This window comes from Colletes latitarsis, chromosome 10, assembly GCF_051014445.1.
Source record: "Colletes latitarsis isolate SP2378_abdomen chromosome 10, iyColLati1, whole genome shotgun sequence".
Lineage (NCBI taxonomy): Eukaryota > Metazoa > Arthropoda > Insecta > Hymenoptera > Colletidae > Colletes > Colletes latitarsis.
Window position 1 is genome coordinate 26,768,525 of NC_135143.1, and position 26,698 is coordinate 26,795,222.

At 35.7% G+C, this 26,698-nt stretch overlaps 1 protein-coding gene across 10 annotated transcripts in view; it reads left to right on the forward strand.

The window, feature by feature from the left end:
• The first annotated feature begins 4,552 nt into the window (after positions 1–4,552).
• Liprin-gamma (liprin protein kazrin) overlaps positions 4,553–26,698 on the forward strand; it is a 181,871-nt gene continuing 159,725 nt past the window's right edge. For 5 of the 10 annotated variants that reach the window (XM_076776287.1, XM_076776292.1, XM_076776291.1 and 2 more), the window contains exon 1: positions 17,369–17,492. In XM_076776287.1, coding sequence (XP_076632402.1) covers positions 17,396–17,492 — 97 coding nt within the window. In that variant the 5' untranslated portion in view covers positions 17,369–17,395. Of the gene's footprint in view, positions 4,931–6,444; positions 6,503–12,769; positions 12,902–17,367; positions 17,493–26,698 lie in introns of those variants that run through there. The other 5 variants (XM_076776288.1, XM_076776298.1, XM_076776290.1 and 2 more) reach the window with 4 other exon arrangements.

Sequence of the window (26,698 nt, forward strand, 5' to 3'; positions counted from 1 at the left end):
TTCCTTGGATGTTAGTTGTACCAAGCAATTATATGGTTAAAAAGAGGGATGAAGCTAAATCGTGGGATACGCGACGCGATGCTGAACCGTGCAGCGGATCCGAGGATCGAACCTACTGCCCTTGCTAACTCGATCTCAACAAGAAAACAGAGAACTGCAACTCCGAATCGAGGTCTCCATTTCTCCAACGCAACCCGCCGGGAGCCCGAAGGACCCGACTTAGGTTGTCTGACAAAAGAGAGAGTACCTGAGACAGAGTCGACTTCCGCTGGAAGGTATGCGTTTCCGCAGAATACGGAAACTCCACACCTTCCAGCGAAGTGCCGTTTTCCCTCAATCAAGCTTACCAAGGGAAGGCGATTAGATCTTTCGGACCAGATACACGGCCGATCACATGTTTCAATCGATGAAACAGTGGTGACCGAAGCTAGGAACGAGGGAACGAGAAAACGAGAAGCTACTTATTGAATAATTGCTTGGTAGAACACAGAAATATGTAGAATAAAAAAATCTTCGACGTTAATTTTAAGATTCGCGACGAAGCTTAAATCTAACCGACTTAGAATTAAATGTCCCTCGGCGGATGTGGCGTACTCTCTCGATGTCCCTGCGAATAATCTGAAACTAAAATTGATACCCATATTAGTGACATACGAAAGGAAATTTAATAAACACCATGCGAACTAGACGAAGCGATGTACCTAAAAGTGAGAATCTATAAGATTCTCGATGCTAGACCTACCTAAGGAAATGTACAAAATTTACACATGTTAGGAACAAAGTATTCTACCTATACTTGCGTAACGAGAGTATAAAATCGAAGTAAAGTAGCGAATGATTACAAAAATTGTCCGAAGAACCATACAAACTTCAAAGACGAACAGAAACAAAGATTGAAAATCCAACGCAGAATTGAAAATCCAGCGATGAAATCAAAGAATGAAAATACCCAAGAATCAAACAAAATATCTTAGCGAAATAGAATAAGAATAAAAATCTTATTCCAATTAGTGACATCGAAATTCATGAAATAATATACAAACAAAATACAAAAAATAATATGGAAACAAAAATGGTACATGATCCAACACAATTATGTCAATTCAAAAAATAAGTCAGAAGTAGAAATACAGGAGGAAAACATAATAATCAGATAAAACCGGACAGTAAAACAACACCGAATTATGACCAAACAAATAAAATAAACTGGTCAGTTTTGTGATAATAATATAAATAAGTAAAATAGGCTTACTACTTGTTGAGCATTAGTTACCATTACCAAGGAAGTAGCACCAGAGGTCCAGCTGTAACATAAGAAACGATTCGTAATTTAGCAAAATCGTTAGACAGTTCCATAACGTTGAATTGGTATCAAACGACAAAATAGAAGTGGGGAGAGCAATTTTAAATAGTTCTTACCAGTGGTCATCACGGTCCGGCACTGGTCAGTAGTGGTCAGTAGTGGTCAGTCATCGGATCTCCACTGGTCAGCACTGGTCAGTAGTGGTCAGTTCTGGTCAGTCCTGGTCAGCTCTGGTCAGTCCTGGTCACTCCTGGTCCCCCCAGTGGTCACCGCTCCACGAATGGCCTGACTTTGGCCCGCGAGACCCGGTCCCCCTGGATGCTCCAGGGGTACTGAAGAATTTGTCCAGCGGTAGTCTTCGAGTGGGGAAGTCGAAGAGTGGGGAGACAATGTCAACGTGAAGAGTCAAGAACCGCTTGGTCTAAAGAACAACGCTATTTCGATTGGTCCCACCTCTTGACCATTTCTGGATCTTCACTGGACCGCTGACCTCGATGTCAACCTCACTGTTGACCACCAGTGACCAGAAGCTAGTCATTGTTGATCATCATCGGCCATTAAAAACGAAGATTAAAGCCTTCTTACGAGGATCCCCTTACAATTTGATGCGTGATCTTTTTAACATTTTGTTTCACTTTGGAAGAGTGTATCTCATGATATAAAACACTCATGGTACAGCGATAGCGTTCATCCCACTAGCGATAGGTCTATTCTTTATCTCATTTATGTGTAATAGGTGTGGAAAATAAAAATGCCTGGGCAGTTGAGACTCAAAATCGTATGCAGGTTGACGCAAATCGGATTTCAGCTGTTTCGAAAGCAAGAAAGACTCGCATTCGCCTTCTTTCTTGAATTCTCGAAGCTGTCCAAAGCACATAAGCTCACGTACACATGGCTGTAAATTGGTATGTGTAAATGAAGGAGTAAACTTACTCTGGGCACCGGTCTGCCGTCTGATAACACTGTTATGAATCAATTTTTAGATTTATCAAGAGACATATGTATAATTTTTGCGTCCTCGTCAGTTGAGAAACTATTCACTGAATTAGTATTGATGGGCAGACAGAGTTGTAACGTGTGCGTCAATACGTGCGAGTTGACTATGGGGAAGGGATTGAAATTCATTTCTAAATCTGTTGGTAATGTTGCGAGTGACACGAAAATGGTAATGGGGTTTCGAGGCCCCATAAAAATGGGCCGTAAAAATACATTGGATGAAAGATCTACTCGTATACCTCGTCTGTGATTATATCACAGATTATTTTTTTATAATATTTATCGACTGCTGTTAAAGTTGAGTGGTTCTTACTCGTGGAGTATTGCGTTTGTAGTTCTCGAATAGTAGACGCTCTGCATCAATGTTCTGATGTGTGTGCTTTGCAAAGTGTAAAATTTATTAAAGGCCCGTCCATAATTAAATCGTCGTGATATTTCAGTCATTTATTATTATTCTTTCGCAAATACATACCTGTTATATGATGACATTTTACACATGTTATTCGTAATTAAAAGAAGTAAATTCTCTTTTATGGAGATTCACATTGTAGTCATTTTTATATGTATCACAAAAATTAAGGAAAATCATGAAAAAAATGCGGCTTAAAAGTTGCAATAAAATAGTTATAGATATAATGTAAATATCAAACTTAAATGTAAAAGTTTTTAAAGCATTACGGTGGCATTTTATTAAAAGGTTGTATCTGGTTAGTTTTTGCATTCATCGTTTCATTTTATCGTAGTTTGTATCTTGCAATATTCAAGGTGTCTTATTATAGTAACACTTTTCTACATTATTTGGATTCCACAAGAATATTACAATATAATCGTATGCGTTAAAAAATGATGAAATTATCATATTGTTAGCCACTTGTTAGCCACAATATCGTCGTTTTTGAGTTCGAAGATAGATTATAAATCATTCAATTTTATAATCAGACCACGTTTGGCATTCACAATAAACCAAATATTAGGGCGATATAATATACACAAATAAATTAACAGATGATCATTATTTTTTTATTATATATTCGACATTTTTGTTTTCGCTGCCTACTTATGCAATCTAGTTTTTTTTTTAAATGAATCTAATTCATATATTATTTGATTAATTTATTAAATAAATTTGATTAAATATTACAAAATTATGGGATAAACTGTAATTTTATTTTATTATTCTTTATAAATAATTTATTTATTTTGTATATTAATAGCAATAGTTTCCCAATCGTACGAATAACGAGACATATTTCTACAGAATTAGTAATCAAAAGTGTGCGAAACAGAACAGTTACAATGTTCCATACAATATTCAATACTTCTATGGCTATAACGAAATGCAAATGAAAAAAGAGAAAGCCATTGTCAACGATTAATTAACGAGGAGCAAATATATTTATAAGATATAATTGCCTTCCATTGAAAGCAAACAAATAGTTTTTATCAAACATTTTATATCCTTTTACAATTAACTGATAAAACGTTCTTTTGCCATTATTTATAATAAATTCAACTGCAACCATCGTTATACTCGGTATTCCTGTAATCGAACAAGCGTATAAAAATATTTGAAGTCCTCGTACTCGACAGTTCCTCCTTTTTTCTATAAATCGTTGTAGAATTATTCAAACAGGGATCCAAAGCGACTTTACGATATTACACCGAGAAGATTAATCGACAGAAGGGTTAACCCCCTTGCCGTACAACGACGAGTCTGATTCGTCATAATTCCTTTATGCCAAGTTTCACGTTAACGAGGCTATGCTCGTCACATACTCGAATCAATATACTTTAACACTCGAAAGATATTAAATTTAAACAAACTCAAGTAGCGTACGCTTGTAAAGGGTAATTAAATGGTACGTTCGAAGAATCGAAGGAGTTACAGTGTCATTGACAGTCAATCGAAGAAACAGCGACGTTTCGTGAGCGCTAACCTAGTAAATCGATCGTGTCATTATCAATGTATACGTCGACGCGAAAGCAATGATTACCCCGGATCGGAGACACGAACAGAGACGGGTGGTCACCGGGGGGAGGGAAGAAAATTTTCGTTTGGAAAATATCGTCGTGAAGATACTTTGATATTAAAACGTTGGAGAATCGCGAGCCAGATAGTTGGAGACACGCTTGATCGCGAGGGAGGTCTTGGGTAAATAGGGTTGGGCACGGGGTGCGAAGGGCGCATGCGTTGACCCGGCCGGGGGCTGTCGTGTCGCTCTCTGCCGACGATTCCGCCAGTCGTCGTGACGACCTCGAACCGTCAGTGTCGCGGTGTTTCTCGAACCGTCGTTCGTACGTTTATACCTGTCCCCGTTCTTTCTCTCTTCCCATTGTGTTTCTTTTTCGTCGGCCGATATTCAGCGACGTGACCGTGCGACGATGTCGAAGTGGGGCGTTTCGAATCGCGGCCGATTTCGCGCCGCGACCGGCAGTGTCGTTACGCGTAAATAAAGGATCGTTGTGCCGTTGTGTCGAAGATCGAGATCTCGATAGCGATTCACCGTCGAATCGCTGCGACAGTGTAGGCGCGTTCGTGTTGCGCAGAAACGGATAATTAACCGTTACGGAAATTTAAACAGGTGTGTGACGAGCCGTTTCTAAGGGTGCCCGAACGCAGAAGATTTAAAGGTAAACACCCCACGAATAACGATTTCCTTAATTACGTGATCTCTTTCTTCGAAGGCATTTTAGACGTAACCGACTTTAGTAGAATTTTAATGTACGGGTGTAAATGATTCTTATAGTAGCATCGAATCAAAATTAATTTGATCATTTTTGTGCCCATTTACGATATCTCGAATTTCGTTCTATTTATTGATTTACTTATTAATTTACTGCTTTTGAAAGCTTGAAAGATTACGTTATCGTTGACGGAATATGGACGGTACCGGTTTTACTGTCATTTGTTTCGAGAGGTTAGGGTAACTGAGTAGCCGCTGTCAACTAGCGCGGTGTCAATGGTAACGCGTCGTGTCGACAGGACTGTGACAAAGCAGAGGCAAAAGGAGTCCTTGTAATTGAACTAAAATTATATTAACTATTTTTACGCTTTACCGTTTGCGTAAAATAAAGCAAAAATAGTTTTATTTAAATTTCTTGTAAATTTGCTTGAAACAATGCAAAATATTCATGTACAATACGGATCGAAAGTATTTTCTTAATTCATATCGGAATGTAGGACAAGATTTTTAACAGGGCTGTAATCCCACTGCTCAAAGTTGCATATGTATATATTGTATTATCAGCTCATTGAAGAGTTCAATACTACCAGTATCTTCAATACTCGTGTTTCGTTTATTAATTTGAAGAGAAACATCTAAATCGAAACAAGATTTTTTAGTTTCGTCTTCGTCCATTCCTTCAGATTTAGAGAAGCGTAATCTTAACCCTAATCTGATCTAAGTTTGAGTACTCGCAGGACCTGCAAGTAAATTTATATAATAAAGGCGTTTTATGTATCTTACAATTGAATTAATTTAAAATTTCATTAGTGTATAAAAGTGCTTACAGACTTTCTCGTTTTGGTAACATTATTTATTTGTCTTCTTATTAATAAACCGTCGAAGACAGCTTTTTCTATTAGAGCAGCGATCGAAACACTTCTAAAATATCTGCCCCCTTTCTTTAATATAGGTCAGGTACAGAAAAATATAAATGACAGCTACATAATAACGTCCTAATATTATAAAGTTCAATTACGTTGTATATTTTTAGATGAACAAGATGCTGTTGAACGATATATAATATACCTTTCTAGTAAATTAAGACAAGAGTAATAATAACGAAGGAAATCACTAAAATATTTAAAGTAAATTTAGAAGTTATTTATAACGTAGAAATGAAATATTTATTGGGTGTGTCGTCATTTATGATGCGACTGAATTACGAGTCGGAAATGTAGAATATAGTATTTTCGTACGATGCCTCGTTTTTGAGACAATTTGAAAATTCGTCGGATACGCGTGAGACTGAATATGATTTGGCTGGCGCGTCTGTCCATTACTCACTATTTCTACTTGCACCAATGTTCGACTCTTTACTGTACGTGTAACCGATCAATTTTTAAACTCGATTTTCTCGAAAACGAAGCCCCGTACGAAACAAATTTCCTTTTCTCTTTTAGACTTATCTTTTTTCATGAGGAATTACCTTCTGTCTGGTTGCACCGCGAATAAAGGCACATCCTGTGCTGGTAGCCAGGTACGTACAAAAACTGTTTGACTTTCAAAGAACTGAAATATTTTAAAATCCTAAAAAGAGAGATCCCTCGTGCTGGTCATATATCGAATACAGAAATTACTGCGCCAGCCAGCCTCGAAGTTAAACCTACGGATTACAACTGTTAAAGCGCCGCGGCTCAGGCAATTTTTTTCGAAATTGCTGCGAGCTTTCGAAATAATATTTTCGATTATTTACACTCTGAAAACGTTAAAACGTTGCAATATAATCAGACAAATCGCAAAACGAAAGCCAAGCATTTCGAGAACATTAGATATAATAATTGCCAACGATTTATAATAAAATTTTGTTTCTAATTTGGCGAAGAGTGTTTTGAATTATCTTACGAATTTCATTTTTATTTTGTTTTCGTTTTTATTTTACTTTTTCTGTGAAACTTTCCCACAGACAGAAGTCAAGTGAAATTGGACGTATGAGTTCAGCCATGACAGTTGATACTTCCTCATAAAAGTTCAAGCATTCCCGTTGTACATGTTTTAAGATAATGTAAGTCATGAAAAAAGTAGACGAAGTGAGGTTTGCTTATGAAATATGAAAATTCAAACGTTATTTTACTGCTAATAATCAATATTTATATCGTACATGAAAATCAGTTGCTTGTTTTAACTGATAAGATCCAGATGTGTAAAATCTAAGGTCACTGATGGTTAGTTTTGGAAAATTGTTTGTTATCGTTTCAAACGGAAGAGAATTTAGAACATAATACATCAAACAAGTTCTACTTTCGTACTGCGTAAATCGTGAGATATAATTATTCAGATAAATACATTGTTATCTGTTGTCCTTATTAACTACCTTCTGTGGTTGCTAACTAATATATTTGATATCTGTTTTTCATGTAAAATATAAATGTCGACTATTAACACTAAAATTACGTTTAAATTTTCATATTTCATGCATTCCTTTCAAAATATACGCTCATTTTAAATGAAAGATTCTCAATATCTCAGAACATGATTTTGGCCATTTTCTACCATTATCCTTTTACCTTGAAATTATCTTTTAATATGATATTAAAAATAACCTTTTGGTAGAAATAGTCACGCATAAAACAGCGGTAGAAATGGTGTTAGTAAAGCTTTAAGCTATACTTGTATACTTTTCTAATTTAATTCTGTAGAATTTATTGACAAAATTTGCCAGCACACTGTATATTTCTCTTTGAACTATTTGCAACGAAGAGGCCTAGAATCCGCAACCGAGCCGAGTTTTCATTCACATTTTCGTAATACGTACCTCCGATGCGCAACTCGTCGCTGATAATAGGGTCTGTTAATATTAGGGTGCACATAGGCTTGGAAAATGTTGCTTTTCTGCTCTGTACAGCATGAAGCGTGTACTCATTCGTTCTATTTCGAGGATATTGATCGGCGTTCATGCCATATGAGAATATAAGGTTTCGAGGGAAAGTTAAATCGTTGCCTTACGCTCGACCTTAATATCTTTAACCATAATCGGGATAAACTTTCTCAGGAATCTGCGTCCTCGTCTTGCTAGTTTCTGTATCGTCGAATGCGAAGATTCTTCACTCTGGAATCACGATTTAAATTGCTTTTCCGTAGCGAACTTCCGGCGTAAAAGTTCGATGTTACGGTTTACGTACGTCGAAGGAAGTCTCGCTTTCAACGTGACTGATATCGAATCGATCCTTTGCACACGAACATTTCGTAGAACGAATATTTGGAAAACTCGGGAAAATATCGCGTATTCGACAGTTATTTTATTTACTTAATAATTCCGCAATTTAGTGACTTTTTCCAATCTTGTCTACTGGACCCTAGTTTTTCTTTAAAAAAAATTTGGTATCACTGAAATAAATCGAATGAATGGACTTTTCGTGATTTTATTAAGTATTTATGTAAATTGTTGCTTTTTCGAGCTGTTTAGCGATTTCTTTTTGAATTTATTTTAATATAAAAAATGAAATTATAGTTGATGTTATAAGAGTTCAAGCTCAGAGTCTTCGAATTTAAATATAGTCACTTTCAGCATCGACACGACGATTTGCTCGTTCAACAAGTGGCTTCGAATGACTTTTTCGTTCCGTTGTTAACTGATATATCCAATATGTCTGTCGAAGGTTATATAGAAATTTCAAGTCAACTACAACTTGAGATATCGTGCACACGAAAATGAAATTAATTTTACGAATTCAAACAAATCCCGCTGTATTTTCAGAGGTGTATACTTTAAGAAAATGAAAAATTAAAGCATCGATTTATTTCTAGATGAGAATACTCCCGTCGTGGGTGAAAAGTATCGTTTTTAAACGGTCGAATTAGTTCGACTGTTACTTCGAAGACGGTGTTGTACGGTATTCGTTTATCTTTGTACAATTTTTCTGCGTCGACCTCGTTTCGAGTAAAGGCATAGTGTTAAATCTAATCTACGTTCATGTGTCGTGCAGAAAATAGTGCATTACGCGTTGAAAGGCCAGCGTTACGTGAGCGTAAGCCCTATCGTTGCGCGAAAAAAGGGACGGCAACGATTTAACGATAACTAAACATCGAATTGGTCACTAACCGACTAATCGCGAGATTTGCGTTCAGTTTATGTACACACAGATTCGACGTAGATACGTACAATAATACTGGTCAACAGCAGATATTATTTGCAAGTGTTGCAGAAATAATTACTTCATTAAAAGGTAGCCCCAATACTTAATCTTCGTTTAAGAAACAGTTCGTACCAGTTCTTAACAACAGGTTTTTATCGAAGAAATAATAAACAATGAAATAAATTACGAAGAGAATTAAAGTAAAATAAATAGGATAGAGGCAAAGTTACGAAAATATAAATTAATAAATCATCGAACGTGCCTTAAATTCCTAGCATAACTTTCAAATTTCACATTTCCTTATTCTGCATGCGTCACTTCGCTCGAACTGTGGCGGTCGAAATTAATTTAGCCAGTTTTATCGATGAAGATTATATTTAGAGTGAGAATGTGTGGCCTGAAAACGCGAGATTTTGTATCACGTGTATTTTTATACGTTCCACCGAAGTAGAGTTGTCTCTACGGAGTATTAAGTTCCGCTGGAGATCGTAATATAGCTGATTCCTGAGTTTTCTCAACCCTTTCCGGTCACCGACGCCCTCTCGAAATATAAGGAACAGAAAATATCGATGCATTTCTAACTTTATTTCGCTTCTGTCGTTCTTATTTTCGAAGGATTTAAACAAACAATCGATGAATGAGATTTTGCTCGCTATTTTTTACCTTAAAAAAAATAGAAAAGTTTTTAAATTTTATCGAAACTATTTAAAATATTCGTGATTACTATTGTATATGTAGTTTACATTAAATAACGAAAATGTTAAACGAAACGGACATTGAAGACACACGAAGCAAGGAACGTGTTAAAGTTCGAAATAAGTGCGACAGAATTTGTATGACACTTATTCTTAGTTATACCAAGGTCGTATAATACATCTTCGGTTCTTTTCAAATTGTCCTATTGTCGAATGATTTCATTTCTAAAAGCATCACTGGCTTCTTGTATCGTCGTTTCGATCGTTGAACGCGTTGCTCGTCTCTTACGTCAACAAAATTTTGCAATTTTTCAATCACTTCGTTCGAATGGTCAGGTTTCTACATATTTTCTGAAAACAGAAATTTATTTCTCGCGTATCGTTCGCTTTATTGAACGCAATTTCCCCTGTAGCATATTTGTTTCGGTTACCGTGTGCTGTAACACGCAAACAAAAAGGTTCATAAACTTTGTTCAAACTTCGTGCTGGGAAGTGTTTGGGTGAATTTTCGAGGAACTTTTTGCCCGTCATTCGAGAGTTAAAATTCGGTTTTCGATGATAAATTGAAAAGTCTATTTGTTCGGAGGCTCTTGCGACCGGAAAGGCGGGGGCGGGGGATTGGAGAAAAGGCAAACATCGCTGTTGGACGCTATTTTTTCTCGTTTTCGATTCGATTCGTCGAACGGCGAATTATTCAAAGTCACCGGTGATATTTTGCATTCGCTTGATACCGCGACCGATCTATTTTCCTTGCTCGTTCGTATCTTGTAAACAAAAGAAGCCACGGAATGCAAAGTTTTTTTTTTTCTTCCTCCCTCCCCCGCGACGTAGATGATCCATTCGCGGTTCAATTGGAATACAAAAGGCACATTTACGGACAATACCCATCACCGAGCCACCGAATGACTCCCCTCATTTGATACGCGACTCGCGACTAAGTACCTAAACTCACTGTCACTGATATCTTTCTTCGCTGACAATGGACACCCTCTCTGTAGCTTGAATTACGACGTTGCGAACGAATAGGTCGACTAAATGCCGCCCTATTCTTCATCCCCTTTCGCACGCTCTGCTAACAGAAAATGTCGAGATCGACGGAATCGCGCCCGAGCGTCTGTTGCTTCGTCGTATCTCAGGCAGACCGGGCCCAGACACATTCAGTATCCCCATTCGCATAATCGGTAACGAACAGAACCTCGACAATTTGTTCGCGAACGTTTATTCGACCGAATAGTTCTTTGAGTAATCGTAGCTGTTTAAATAAGCTGTTCGTTTCGTCCTGAAAGATTCCGCGGCGTCCATTTTAAAGTAACTCCGTTGAATTTCAATATTTTTATTAAATGTAATTTCCATCGTTTTTTATACACTTTGCAAGTCAAATAATTCGGTTTACGTAAAAATCAAAATCTCTACACGATTCTATCTCCGATCATCAGTTCACAATTGGACGTATTTTCGACCGATTTTTCGATCTACGGGACGGTTACAGACCTCCATATCTTTTAAAATACGTTTCTATTGGATTAGTGTCGGTGGACTGAGATTTCTTGCCTCAAACTTCATCAAACCGACGTTCCACAGATGCTAGCAAGGGAAGATCACGTGATTTCGATTTTAATGTGCTTTCGTAGAGTGATAGTGATCCTTTTTGGGGCGTGCAACATATCAGGTGTAAATACTCGACGCTTTTAAAGATACAAATAATTAAGACAATTAATAAGTTAGCTCGGTATAACCCTATATTTTTGTATTGGAAGAAAATATGTACCAAGTAGGAGTTTATCGATATTGGAATACTGTAGTAATTAGGTTTGATCTGCGAAATGTGCCGAAGGAAATAAAAGTAAAATTAAAAGAAGGGCAAGCGACGAATACAACGACATTGTCCAACCATGTTTGTATAATACTTTAGGTATTAAAATTCAGGTGTGTTTTTGCCAAGATCCCACCGAATAACGTCAAGTATTTACACTAACTTCAAACCGACACTGATATCTCTCGTCGCTAACAATGGGGGCCCTCGAAGCGGTTTGAATTACAGCTTCGCAACCGGTTGGAGTGGATAAATGGTACCTGATCCCACTCGACTTGGCACGTGATGCAAAGTAGGATCAAGAAGCCGAGGATCTAGACAAAACTAAGGCATACAGAGTTGATAGTGCAACGACCTCCGTTGCGGCAACGAATATGCTATGAAATCATGTACCATAATGTAACAGAGTATTAGTTGGAGACGCGAAAAGATTCTCAAACGAATCAAAAAAATTCATACCTGGCTCTTACCTATTTATTATTTAATTTCCACATCTTGTCTAAAAAGCAAACTTAATTTACGTTGATTTTAACTTGGTTTAATTTTCACAGATTGCACCAACCTATTATCCTTCTATTGTGCATTCCTTTTCTTATCTATCATTCTTAGCCAGTTGATTATTTTATTGTAAAATTGTTTTTATACTCAGACTTGGACACTTTTGAAATAAATATTATTTCAAATAGCATGTTAATTTATTTCATAATTATTTGAAGTAATTGTGAAATTGAATGTAATATTCGGATTTTCGAAACTGTGATTTGGTGAAAATTCTTATCGCGAATTCTGGGCCTGGTTTACAAATTTTTTTGCGAGGAGAGTATTGTTTTAAACTGTTATAAAGATTCTAAAAATAAACCTTTTTGTTAATGATTATTTTCAGAATTTTTTGGTCAATTTGAAATAAAGAAAACGACGAAATAACTCGTTATTTGAAGTCGCCTTATTTCAAATGATCTGCTTTACGCTATACTTTCGTCTAAACTTATTCCACAATTTCTGTCGTTTTGTATACTAATACTCTAGTGATTTAAACTATAATTAAATAGATATAATTCCTGAAACACTGTTTATACACCCATAAACGAAATCTTCATACACATTATTGTATACTGATTGTCTTAACGTTATCGAGATTAAAACGCTTCTTTCTTTCTGTTTAGAGGTCCCGGAAGTCGATGGACAGTGTAGTTGTGTATCACAGTGTCTTATTTCGCGAATGTGAACTCATCGCCGACTACCACGAGCATCTGGAATAGTCAACCGTGCATCCTACTCTACGAAGTCGTAATTAGGTGAGTAATTTGAACGACAGAATTTGTTTAACGCTTGTTTCAACACTCACGACACTCTGTGATGGTTCAAATCATTTGCATTAAAACATTGAATAATTTTTCATTTCAAAATCGTTTTCTAAAATTGTGCATACATTTTAAATACAAATGCTTCGAATTATATGAACCACTTATTGGTCTCGTCGACTCTAAAATGTCAAAGTTACAGTTGTACAAATGTCGTTAATTATCAGATATTAATTATAAATTAAATAACATGCATAGTTCTTTAAATAATTTAGTACTCTAAATATATTACGTTTCGTTAATAATGTCCTGTATTTGAAACGACGAAGGGGATTTGTGATGTTATACATTTTAAAAAACTGGCACGTTGCAAATTACTGTTCCACGTGTGAATTTTTTGGATTGGCACAGGACTGTGAAAAATTCGGAATAGAGAAATTCTTCGATTAAGTTATTCTAGGTCGTCCCAAAATTCGTTTCAGGTCAGTGTCGGTTTATTTCACAGCGGTTTCGGTGGTGTTTCGATCGAAATATGATCCCCGCGTAACGCAAAACCCTGATTTTAGATTGCTGAAAACCGATCAAGGACTAATCAATCTTTGGCTTAGGATTTTTTTGCACATTCGCGGTGAAACCGCGTGGCTAGTATTACCTATACGATGTGTCATGAAATGTCTTCCGGTAATATCGCGTTTCAAATACGCATTTCCATGGTAATTGCGTATTTGTATCAACCGTAACTCCGAGTCCATTACTGGAAAATATTGAAACGTCGAAAGCTATCAATTAGCGATATCTAATGTATTTTACACTACAGTCCCAGACAAAATGCTTTAATTTTTCTTACGTAACATCGTTTCTTTTCTTTTCTTCTTTTTATTTCACTGTGAACGACGTGAATATGTCAATTTGTAAGACAGAACTTTTAATTTCTACGTGTGGGCTCATTTCAAAAAATTTATTTTATTTATGAAATCGGATAAAGGATCAAGACACTCAAGAAATTTTTCTAGAACATACTTCAAATATTTATTTCACATATGAGCTTTTTTCTTTATTTTATTACTCACTGGAGTATAATTTTCACTAATTTTTATCATTACTATACAATGCTTGTACATTAATTTATTTCTCTTGCTCGAATTCTCTGTACGAATTTGGACATCATCCTTGGGAAAATGTTACATTAAATGGTTTGAACGAATACGCTAATTCGTAAATAAGTCGTAAGTCAAGAGATCAATAACTAATTTTGTATCGTAATTTATCGCGCAGTCCCTGAATAGATCGAAACGTTAAAATTATATTCTAACATTTGCGAATCGAATTGTTCTCTATAAACTTTCAATTTCGTCTATAAATGCTGAGCGAGGTGCACATTTTCAATTATTAGAGGGGAATATGCGTCGTTTGAGATATGGCCACGCCAAGATAATATTCTTCTCGGAACTGTGTTAATCCCAAAGGGAAGAACGACAACCTATAAAGTAGAGAAGATTCTCCGTAAATGTACTTTGTATCTGTCATGGATGAAAACGATCGTAAGCGAAGCAGGTCGCTTTCTATTTCTGAGAGACGCCAACAAAGAATACGCGAAATTTGTGGTTTTCCTTCGACGGCGGAGATCCTTGAAGATTCCAGGAGTCCTTTACGAGTAGACTCCGCGGGGTATTAGAACGATAATATCCTCCATAAAGTGCGTTCCCGTAGAGAGAAATGGTAACCGCGACATAAACTTACAACCACAAGTCACGCAATGTTTGCACTGTACTGGACGTTCCGTTTTTTTCTTATTCGCGTGTTTCTTATACTGCTTCTTATCGGTCTATAATTTTTCACTTACACGACTGCATCGAGTCTAGCCTCTCAACGTTCCTTCCCATTCCTGATTGTGACGCTATCGCGAAATAATTCTCCATAAACGATGTTGGGACACTCTTTCAATTAATCTGACGTATTTATAAAATTTATATAGTTTGGAAGGGTTAGAATTCCTCCACCCGTGTTTCAATTACAGGCTTATAAGAAGGTTTACATCCTATATCAGATCAAAATCGTATTTTTAGACAATTGGGCACTATTTAACTTAAAATTTGCAGTGTTTATTTTTGGGGGCGATTATAATAATTTTTTATGAATAGATATACACCGGAAATCCTACCCAGTTTGGAGAAAAAAATTCGAAAATGTGAAATTTTTCAACAAAATTAAAAAATTTTAAATCGTTCTAGAAAAATTATTTTTGATTGCAGGGACCAATTATAATAATTTTTGGCCAATAGACATACCCCCGAATTTTTATCCACTTTCGAGAAAAAAATTCGAGGATATGTGAAATTTTTCGACAAAATTAAAAAATTTCAAATCGTTCGAAAAAAATTATTTTTAGTTGCAGGTGTCAATTACAATCATTTTTGGTCAATAGACATACCCCCGAATTTCTATCCACTTTCGAGAAAAAAATTCGAGGATATGTGAAATTTTTCGACAAAATTAAAAAATTTCAAATCGTTCTAAAAAAATTATTTTCGGTTGCAGGGGTCAATTACAATCATTTTTGGTCAATAGACATACCCCCGAATTTCTATCCACTTTCGAGAAAAAAATTCGAGGATATGTGAAATTTTTCGACAAAATTAAAAAATTTCAAATCGTTCTAAAAAAATTATTTTTAGTTGCAGGTGTCAATTACAATCATTTTTGGTCAATAGACATACCCCTGAATTTCTATCCACTTTCGAAAAAAAAATTCGAGAATATGTGAAATTTTTCGACAAAATTAAAAAATTTCAAATCGTTCTAAAAAAATTATTTTTAGTTGCAGGTGTCAATTACAATCATTTTTGGTCAATAGACATACCCCCGAATTTCTATCCACTTTCGAGAAAAAAATTCGAGAAGATGTGAAATTTTTCGACAAAATTAAAAAATTTCAAATCGTTCTGGAAAAATTATTTTCGGTTGCAGGGGTCAATTACAATCATTTTTGGTCAATAGACATACCCCCGAATTTCTATCCACTTTCGAGAAAAAAATTCGAGAAGATGTGAAATTTTTCGACAAAATTAAAAAATTTCAAATCGTTCTGGAAAAATTATTTTCGGTTGCAGGGGTCAATTACAATCATTTTTGGTCAATAGACATACCCCCGAATTTCTATCCACTTTCGAGAAAAAAATTCGAGGATATGTGAAATTTTTCGACAAAATTAAAAAATTTCAAATCGTTCTAAAAAAATTATTTTTAGTTGCAGGGGTCAATTACAATCATTTTTGGTCAATAGACATACCCCCGAATTTCTATCCACTTTCGAGAAAAAAATTCGAGGATATGTGAAATTTTTCGACAAAATTAAAAAATTTTTAATCATTCTAAAAAAATTATTTTTAGTTGCAGGTGTCAATTACAATCATTTTTGGTGAATGGACATACCCCCGAATTTCTATCCACTTTCGAGAAAAAAATTCGAGGATATGTGAAATTTTTCGACAAAATTAAAAAATTTTTAATCATTCTAAAAAAATTATTTTTAGTTGCAGGTGTCAATTACAATCATTTTTGGTCAATAGACATACCCCCGAATTTCTATCCACTTTCGAGAAAAAAATTCGAGGATATGTGAAATTTTTCGACAAAATTAAAAAATTTCAAATCGTTCTGGAAAAATTATTTTCGGTTGCAGGGGTCAATTACAATCATTTTTGGTGAATAGACATACCCCCGAATTTCTATCCACTTTCGAGAAAAAAATTCAGTATTGGCGGAACTTTAAACGTTAATAACTTCTTAACGAAGCCACCATCAACAAATTGGTATTCTTGATTTTCGTCTTATTTTGGCCTCTAGAATCTCCCATTAAAATTGTTCCCAGGGGTGGCCGAACACCCTGTATATTAATAACGAGGTGGTCAAAATTTTGTTTACAGACAATTAAATACTCTTCAATTTTTAATTTGTAGTATTTATTTTTGTAGCCACAAAGTTTATGGACCCCATCCAAACTCATTTTCTTCAACATTTTATTATAAGAATTAATTTTCTTAGCTCCTGAGCGAACAGTCCTATCACTCATGGTTAATGTTTCTGCAAATTATTTGCAAGAATTGTGTCCATGATTTATTACAAAACAGGCATGCCAGTAAAGAATTTGAGAAATTCGTGTCAGAGGTGTCAAATTACCACGTTTCTTGAAGCCTTTACAAACACTTCGAATTCGACACATCCGGATCTTGATCGCAATTTAACGAATGGCGTCATTCATTCGCTCGCGGGTGGGGAGAATAATACGGGCTCGTTGTTTCGTCTCCTTCTTCCTCGTTCCAGCAGTCTTCCCCTTTTTCGCCTCTTGCTCTCACCCAATGGTTCCACATTATGCAGCGGTAGGCGATATGTCGCTGTTTAATATGTGGGCCATTCCAGTACGTGGATCTTCTACGCGTGGATCACGCGACCTTTAAGACGAGTCCGTTGTCGATTTTGTCCGCTAAAATGTTGATCACAGTCGCGTTGAAACTGGCCGGGCATCGAGTTTTCCATTGGTCCCGATGGCTACTGTATTACCTTTACTCGAACGTGCTCAGTGTCGGTGAGTGGCCATTTTCTTTCGTCGACAATAATTCCTAATATTTTCAGCTCAACGATACGCGAGACTCGTATCTAGAAATTTTAACGTTTGCAATCTTCCATCCGTTGAGAGACAGAATTTAGGAGAGAGAATTTTCCAAACATTTTAGAAATTCGTTAAATTTTTCAACGAGATCGATACTTTGTTTTCAAACGATTAAATATTTAATTTAAGCTTTTTCGTAGCATTTATTTTTGTAATAGAAGTTGGTAGGAAGGTTGGAAGGAAAATAATAAAATATCTGATAATTTATTACGTGAGAAACGAAGATAGAACATGGAAGATTTTTCGGTAGTCATTTTTTCTATCAATATCAAGCTAGATTTGTATTTAATTAACACAATGAAACAATTATTTTTGAATCTTTTCCTTCCGTTTGGGGCATCGTTCAAAATGTTTGGAAATCACTGTCGAAAAATGTTGGCTTTAGCATAAATCGAGGTCGTTCGAGTTACGCGCGTTGAAGGCCGATATGAAAATCCAATTACATCACCAAAGTGTATGTTAATACCAGGAATTAGTATCGCGCGGTACAAATCCGACCTGTCAGCGACGAATTATGTGAATTGCCGACAACGAAGGGTTTCCGGCGCAGGGCAGCGCGAGCAGAGGCCAAGAATTTTTCACGGTTCTGCATTACACCTCTTCAAATTTGCTCTGTTAGTTTTGCCAGGTCATTCGCATAATTTCGCGAGCCAGGAGTACAACATCCACGCTCCTGGCGGAGTTTCGTTTGGTCTTTGTTACGTTTATTACAACGCATCGATGAAACGAGAATTCTTGCTTTAGGGCACGAGCGTGATTTATTGTTTTCCAGATAACGGTATATTTTTCGTATCCATTCTGATCGAATAAACGTTTCAAATAAATTGCAACACGTTGGTTTTGTGGGTTTTGTCGTTGGAATAGAATTTTGCGCGAGTCTAGTTCTAGTTTGTTTAACGGAGAACAAAACAGTGACGAGCGATTTCATTAACGTTGTGGACTTCAACGGGTTACCACGAAACGAGCGTTCATCTTTTACCATGAAACACATGAGAGCGTTCAGGCGAATTTTGGTGAAAATGTAACGCGTGCGTATGTAATATTTACATCCAACCTCGTTATCGTGGGAAATTGGTCTCATAAAGGCGATCAATGTTGTGGAAGTTCTAGCATCGTACAGCTAATTCCATGTTCTAAATAAAGCATATAATATACGTTTCGTAACGTATTTGATATTAGGGCACTCAGTTTCGTTCGGATAATTTACACCAATATGTTGGATAAAAAAAAGAAATTTATTATATTCGTGGACTTCTAAATCAGTCCAAGTTTTATTTAAATTATAGATAGAAAAGAGTTCTTTAAACTTTAGTATAATTTTTTATGAGAATACACATATTGTAGATATCAATAAATAGACTAATGACGAAGTGAAAAATATCACTTTTATTATGTGTGTAATTCATATTTTTGTAGAGATTGGATAGAGTAATTATAGTGATCAAATTCAGACGATAATCAGTTGTCTCAAATACACATTTAGAAGTTGTATTTTTTCTAGATATTTTTTTTTAGGATATAATATTGAAAAGTATACTTTAAGCTATCTATTAGTGGTCCACGAATATTAATATACCAAAAGAGATTAGATTTTAAATTTTTGATCTACTTTTCTCTTTAAATCTGCAGATTTTGATCAAGATTGATGTAATTAAAAATTTGATACGGCGAAAAGAACGAGGTCGCATTTTTTTTAAAACGAGAATAGAACGAAAAGAGGAAACGCGGAACGAATAAATTATGAACCCGTATAAGAGTCAAAGACTTCAGACTGAAATTGAATCCTCACAAATTCAGCGATAGCAACGTACTTTAATTGAATGAAACACACGCCTGAATCGAGTTTATTCGGCAAAATGAATTAGCGTCGACTTAAAAAGTTACATCACTTTTACGATCAAAAAAATAGAATTATAATTTCTTTTTAATGCTGGTCGAATCCATAAAAATAATATTCGTACGTTCTACAGAGGGTAGTTTGATATTTTGAGCTGAGGATTGAGTTGTTTGCAATGTTTCTTTTTCGTAGAGAATAATTGAATCAGAGTGGAGATCAAACTAAACTTAAAAACTGCTTTTGTCGAAACGACATGTTTAAATGGATTTCAAAATGTTCAAAATGATATAAATAAGTCTATAATCTATTTTTATACGATGTTTAGTATGTAGACTTAAATATTAAGAAATTATACGGAAGAAATTTCTTTCTAATAAAATTTTAATAAGTGGTTAGTAAAGGGGTTCAAATTTTTCTTCAGCATCGGGGCCTCGAAAACCCTTAATTCGACCTTGGTTATTGCTGTTTGCTGTCAACTTTGAATATCGTATAATAAATTTAGCTTAAAAATTCACTTTTCTGAAAATGACTCATTTTATTATGCGACACTCCTGAAACCTCCCTTAATAAAAGTGCAACCCGCGTCGAAATTCTCCTATTAATCTTTCCAATATTCTTTTGTGTAGTATACCGACAAAATATCACCCTCGTATCGACCTCTTCGACCCCGTCGTTCGATAAAATTAATTCTGACGTCGACTTCTCCATTCCGTGCGATTTGGCTATTGGTAGTTCGTCGGAGGAACTTCGTGGAGAATAAACGGCAGTCTAGATCAGGAAATTCTTTCCAGGCATTGAAATATATTACCATATTTTCATATTACTTGTGTACAAAATATATTGCATATGATCAGACGAAAATGCTATTGAATGGTACGAATGGGGAAAAATCTGAACTTTCTTCGACTTTTTCACGACAATCCCTCTTTTCTAACAATCTTGAAATGCTAAAATTGTTAACAGATTTAAATTCAGCACGTTAAAATGTAAAAGAAACGATGCCCAACTTACGAAGACAATTTTTAGAAAAAGTTTAATGCATAATTGCAAGTTTAAAAATTGCACGGATAATATTCATTCTACTCTTCCCTTATTTGCTGACGTGCTAGCTTTAACGTAAACAAAAAATCATCCCTTTATCTCGTTTCTATCAAAAGTTCTATGATTTTGGCACTAATTTGGTCTATTTATCCTTCTGTGCCACCCCTTTGGAGTCTTTCAATCGTGATTAATCGCTGAAAAAGGATCGAAAGTTCTTTGAATTATCATAAAGATCAACGGTAGATTGCAAAAGGTAATCGATGGAAACGATGCTAAATAAAATATTTATTTCCTACAAACGAATCGAGTTGGAGTATTACGTAAATGTTGTAACGAATTTTTCGAAATGGAAGATGGTTTCGTCGCGGTGTGCACGTCGAAATTTGAGGCTGGCATCCCCGTCGTGTTGCGGCCGAAAATCACGGGTGTCGTTGTAACCTACAGTTAGAGGACGGACCATGTAATCGACCAACCCCCAGGACTCGTGGCACGACGAGGCCAATCAACTTCCATTGATTCACTTTGGACTCGTCTCTCTTGCCAACAATCCACCCGAAAGTTACCCCCCCGGATAGGCCGTGGCAATCTTCCTCGTCACGAAGCGACGTGTTTACCGACTGGCCGGGGAAAATATTTTCTCTCGCCGCGGAGGTGAAGGGCCTTAATCGTGTTCTCGACTGTCCTCGGCCTCGTTCGTTCACCAATATCGCCGCCAAGATCGGGGGTTGCTTTCCCGTTGAACGACCCTTCGAAAGTAAGCCGACAAATCGAGAGTCCTCTTCAGCCATTCCTGGCTATCCAATTAACGATTCGAGCGATAATTCCCGGCGAAACGCAGCTTTCCTCCGACTGGTCAGAAACCGAATTTACGTAGAGATTAGAAACGACGTCCATGCGGTTCCATACGCTCCAATAATTCGTTTGACAGCATTTCCGCGCGAACATAATTTTATTTTATTAATTTCGGAATGTTTGACGTCGCGTACATGGCTCTTGAAGCTGCCTCGAATTCCCTTTCGGGGATTCAGAGTTTCATACGTCTCGAGACTTAAGCAATTTTAGATTTAAAATAAATATTTTAATGTTAGACGAAGTTGAATAAATTCTATCGTGAAAATTCTGTTCGTTTTGTTGGTAATATAAACTTGGTCACGATAGATGCTGTGATAGATTTGGGAAAATTATTAAATCACCATTTTTCTTTTCGAGACGTCTCAAAATGGAGGTATTGTCGTTCTAGAAATTCCAACTTATCTTTCTTGACACATTAACGAAATAACTAGAATAATTCTCATTATTTGGATCTAAAATATTTAAGCCATTCAACGTAATATATAATAATTATTCCATCATATTAATTTCAAGCGAAAGATTGTGTACTCTTCGTTTACAAACCACAAGTTCAAAGATAAAATTATCATAAATTTCGAATTGGAAAGCTATATGAATTTTAAATATACTTGTAATTTATTTATTCATTATGCGAATAAAACTACGATGCTCACGGATAAACGATATATACTATATAATATAGAAATATATAACAAAATGGGATTGATATCGAGACTTATATTTTAACTATAAATTGCAAACCTGATTTTCGAGTAAGTAAATTTAAAATTACTATGACAAGGGGTGGAATAATACTTAACGTGGTCTAAAGTAACTTTACTATTTGTTAATCAAAATAGTGGTTTACTATCTGGTTTTTAAATGCTATAGCTAGTTATACATAGAGGATCGAGTCATATTCACGCGAATTTGGTTCATTTCGTCGGTGCACCCCTCGAATCGAGCCCTGCACCACTGTTGGAAATAACTAGCCCTCTCTTTTGCAAGTTCGGTTGACCAAACATTTCTGACGAATACGGTTCACTCGACTAAGGGATTTTCGCGGTTTCCATTGACGAGTGATTTCGATTTCGTTCGCCCGAACGGACATCGAGTTGATTCCGATTGTTTTCGCGTCGTTGTTAACGTATCCTCTTGGCGTTTCATGCGGCTGCTAATCGCGCGTTAAGCGAGCTTATACATCAGAAGCGGATCGGCCCGAACTTGCTGTTGTTTCGCGAACATTGCCGGCGTTTGCAATGGGGAAGTTTCGGGAACGAGTTAATTAAACCCTCGATTTGGCGATAGCGAATTGATTACTTCGTTCGAAACGACCGATGCTACACGGTCAGCGATGGAAATTTTACTCGACTAATAGACAACCATTAAGTCCAAAGCTTAGCTTTCCACTCGACGATTAAATTTCCATGTTATATAAAATTAGAATTTTAGAGTTTTCTGTTCTTTTTTCATTTGTATCTCTGCCTGCTTTTCTGATTTTAATTCCTTTTTACTTTAGCAGTTAATTATGTCTCTTGGTCATCATCTGAACATAAATTAAGAAATATAATTTTAAAAATCACGGTTTTACTGATTTTTACCGAAGATACCACATTTTTGTTTGCATAAGAATATAGAATATCGAAGACGAAAGTATTTTCCTTATCAACAATGGTCATTTATCGGGTAGTTTGGTATACTGTGTCTAGTCGAAGACTCCGAGGAGGCTTGTCGAGATGCTGTCAATGATTTTCAAGAAGCTCGTCACAGCGTCCATTATCAGGGCTCGAAGTATCGACCAAGTACTTGACAAGGAGTTAATAGGTCGTAAAATAATTGACAGTCCAACCAGTTGAAGATAACGACAAGGGCAAGTTAGCAACGATTAAAGATAACGACACTGCCTTCTTGGTAAGGTTCGTCCCTAATAATCTCTTCCGAAAAGATCGATATTCAAACGAAATTGAGACGAAACGTCTCGGAGGAACGATTTAAAGCGCACGATTACAGTAGTAAATTTTGAAGGCAGCTGGGAACGCTTAAGTAGGGAGAACGGGTGATAAATCCGACGAATTGCGGAACTTTTCCGATAGAATAGTGCTGATAACAGAACCGAGCAGAAGTTGGAGGGGTATCCGAATGGTGTGCAGAACCAAAAGCTTTCCTTGAACGTACGGTACCCGTGAAATAGGCTTTTTTTAACTTTGCGTCCTCGAAAGTTTGAATCTTTAAAATAATTCAACTTTTTTTTCTAATCCTTGCATTAAGTATCATTCGTATACATATTTGCAACGATATTGTTATCGACCATTTTACATAGTACGTTGACAGTTTTGTTAAATTTACGCGAAATGAGAGACCTTCAAAATTAACTCCAAAGTGAAGGAGTTTTAGTTCCAATCGTGTCAATTATTTGAAATTAATCGATACAGTTCGCCATATAAAGTTTTATCAGATGTTTTCTGAAAAAAATGAATTATTTTATAAGAATGATTTCAATAAACTTTTTTATAAAATTTTTAAGAATATTCCTGTCGAGCAAATATGGTGAATATTTATTTTAGAGGCATGCGGCTGTGTGTCAGTCGGCGTTAGACCAGAAGATTCCTCCACGTTACCCCGGTTTTCCTCCATCCCTGAGTAATACGAGGGTGAAACCGATATTCCAGCAATTTTCTCAATTGCATCCTTCCCCCCTCTGTCACTGGCAGGACCATTCCTCTGCATCCTTTGCAATTTGTATATTAATCCGGCATTATATCCTCAGCATCAGTAGGGAATTTACAATGAGAAATAGAATGGCTCGAATGCAGTCAAAATTATTTAAATAAATTTCGAAAATATTGCCCTTCAAAGATAATATCACATATCTTACCAAATATTTTGGATACTAGAATAGGTACTCATACGAGCAATTCTTTAAAAACATTAGTTTAGTCGTTTTGTCATTTTATATATTTCTCAATAAGTAACAACATTTTATTGCAACAAGTTAAAAAAAGATGAACACGATGAAAATAATATTCCAACAAAATACACAATATTTTTTACATTGGACAAGGAAGCCATGAATAATCTTATCATTCTACGTCCTCTTCTGTAAATTTTATTATAATCACTTTAAAGAAATTGGATGTAATATAAATACAGAAAATAAATACCAGAACAAATTTTGAATTCACTAGTATCTAATTGTTCAGTTAGTCATTTAGTTAATTAGTTTTATTTTATCATTTTAAGTATTTCTCAGTAACTAACAACATTTTATTGCAACAAGTTAAAGAAAGACGAACGCGATGAAAATAATATTCCAACAAAATACACAATATTTTTTACATTGGACAAGGAAGCCATAAATAATCTTATCATTTTACGTCCTCTTCTGTAAATTTTATTATAATCACTTTAAAGAAACAGGACGTAATATAAATACAGAAAATAAATACCAGAACAAATTTTGAATTCACTAGTATCTAATTGTCCAGTTAGTCATTTAGTTAATTAGTTTCATTTTATCATTTTAAGTATTTCTCAGTAACTAACAACACTTTATCGCAACACGCTAAAGAAAGACGAACGCGATGAAAATAATATTCCAACAAAATACACAATATTTTTTACATTGGACAAGGAAGCCATGAATAATCTTATCATTTTACGTCCTCTTCTGTAAATTTTATTATAATCACTTTAAAGAAACAGGATGTAATATAAATACAGAAAATAAATACCAGAACAAATTTTGAATTCACTAGTATCTAATTGTCCATTTAGTCATTTAGTTAATTAGTTTCATTTTATCATTTTAAGTATTTCTCAGTAACTAACGACACTTTATCGCAACAAGCTAAAGAAAGACGAACGCGATGAAAATAATATTCCAACAAAATACACAATATTTTTTACATTGGACAAGGAAGCCATGAATAATCTTATCATTCTACGTCCTCTTTTGTAAATTTTATTATAATCACTTTAAAGAAACAGAACGTAATATAAATACAGAAAATAAATACCAGAACAAACTTTGAATTCACTAGTATCTAATTGTCCAGTTAGTCATTTAGTTAATTAGTTTCATTTTATCATTTTAAGTATTTCTCAGTAACTAACAACATTTTATTGCAACAAGCTAAAGAAAGACGAACGCGATGAAAATAATATTCCAACAAAATACACAATATTTTTTACATTGGACAAGGAAGCCATGAATAATCTTATCATTCTACGTCCTCTTCTGTAAAGTTTATTATAATCACTTAAAAGAAATAGGACGTAATATAAATACAGAAAATAAATACCAGAAGAAATGTTGAATTCAGTAGTATCTAATTGTCTAAAAATGAAATATCGACTGTCTTCTGACGGTCAACGCGTTAAATTATAAAACCAGTAGTTTGAGGGGAGTGGATGTTCCGGCCATTGGAAAATTCTCATGTAGCAATTTTGTTTCAAAAGCTTGAATTGCAGTGTTTCCGTTTTCGGGGCAAGATTAAAAAGGCCGTCTCCATCGGCTTTCGTGGAGGGTGTAATTAAAGGGATAGTGAATCTAGATAGCGCTTTAGGCCTGGTGCAGCATCATGCTTGTTCACCCGTTGAAAGCACTTGTACTCCTCTTGAGAGGAGGGTGTGTTTTACACCCTGGGGGCACGATCTATCAGCGTTGTTCCTGCCAGGCATAATCACCACCCTTAACCCCTTCGTTCTTAAAAGATAACGATTACGTCATACACGAGACAATGGTGTTCTCTGCCTAAATCATAATGCGTAACAGCGTGGAACAGTAATTAGGGCGATAAGGGCTACGAAGGGTTTAACCTTTTAATGACCGTTCTCATTGAAAAATAACCGCGCGGTGAAATCTCTACGTCGCTATAAGAACTCAAAGATTAGTAAATCCTAAGTTTATTGATCAATTTACCAAATGCGAGGTAAATGTCTTTAAAAAAAAAAAACATTTTGTAAACCTTTTATTTTGGACTCTTAAACAATTTTTTTAACTTAATTGGAGTCAGAAGTACGGGGGAATAATAGATAAATATGGCAGGTACGTTGAAAACGACGCAACGCTTTAGCCCAGTCGATTAATTATATATTCTTCGAGTCGAAGGAATAAAGTACTAAACGAGGGAGACTTTTCAATTAAGAAAGACTGGATTTTAATATTATTCTAACGTCGTCTGTACGGAATGGCGATCGTTTGGCTGTCATAATTCTTTCGCCGGAACGAGGGGAGCCGTGAGACTGGGCGACGAAAAAGATGGAAAACTCCTTTTCCTCACGAGCTTTACGACGGTCTGAAATTTTACGACTTTTTTAAATTTTTACCTCACGGCGTGATGAAGGCGGGCTCTACGAAGTCGATCGATGTTGGCTTCATTATAAACCATTCTCATTCGAGAGGCTCTTTATT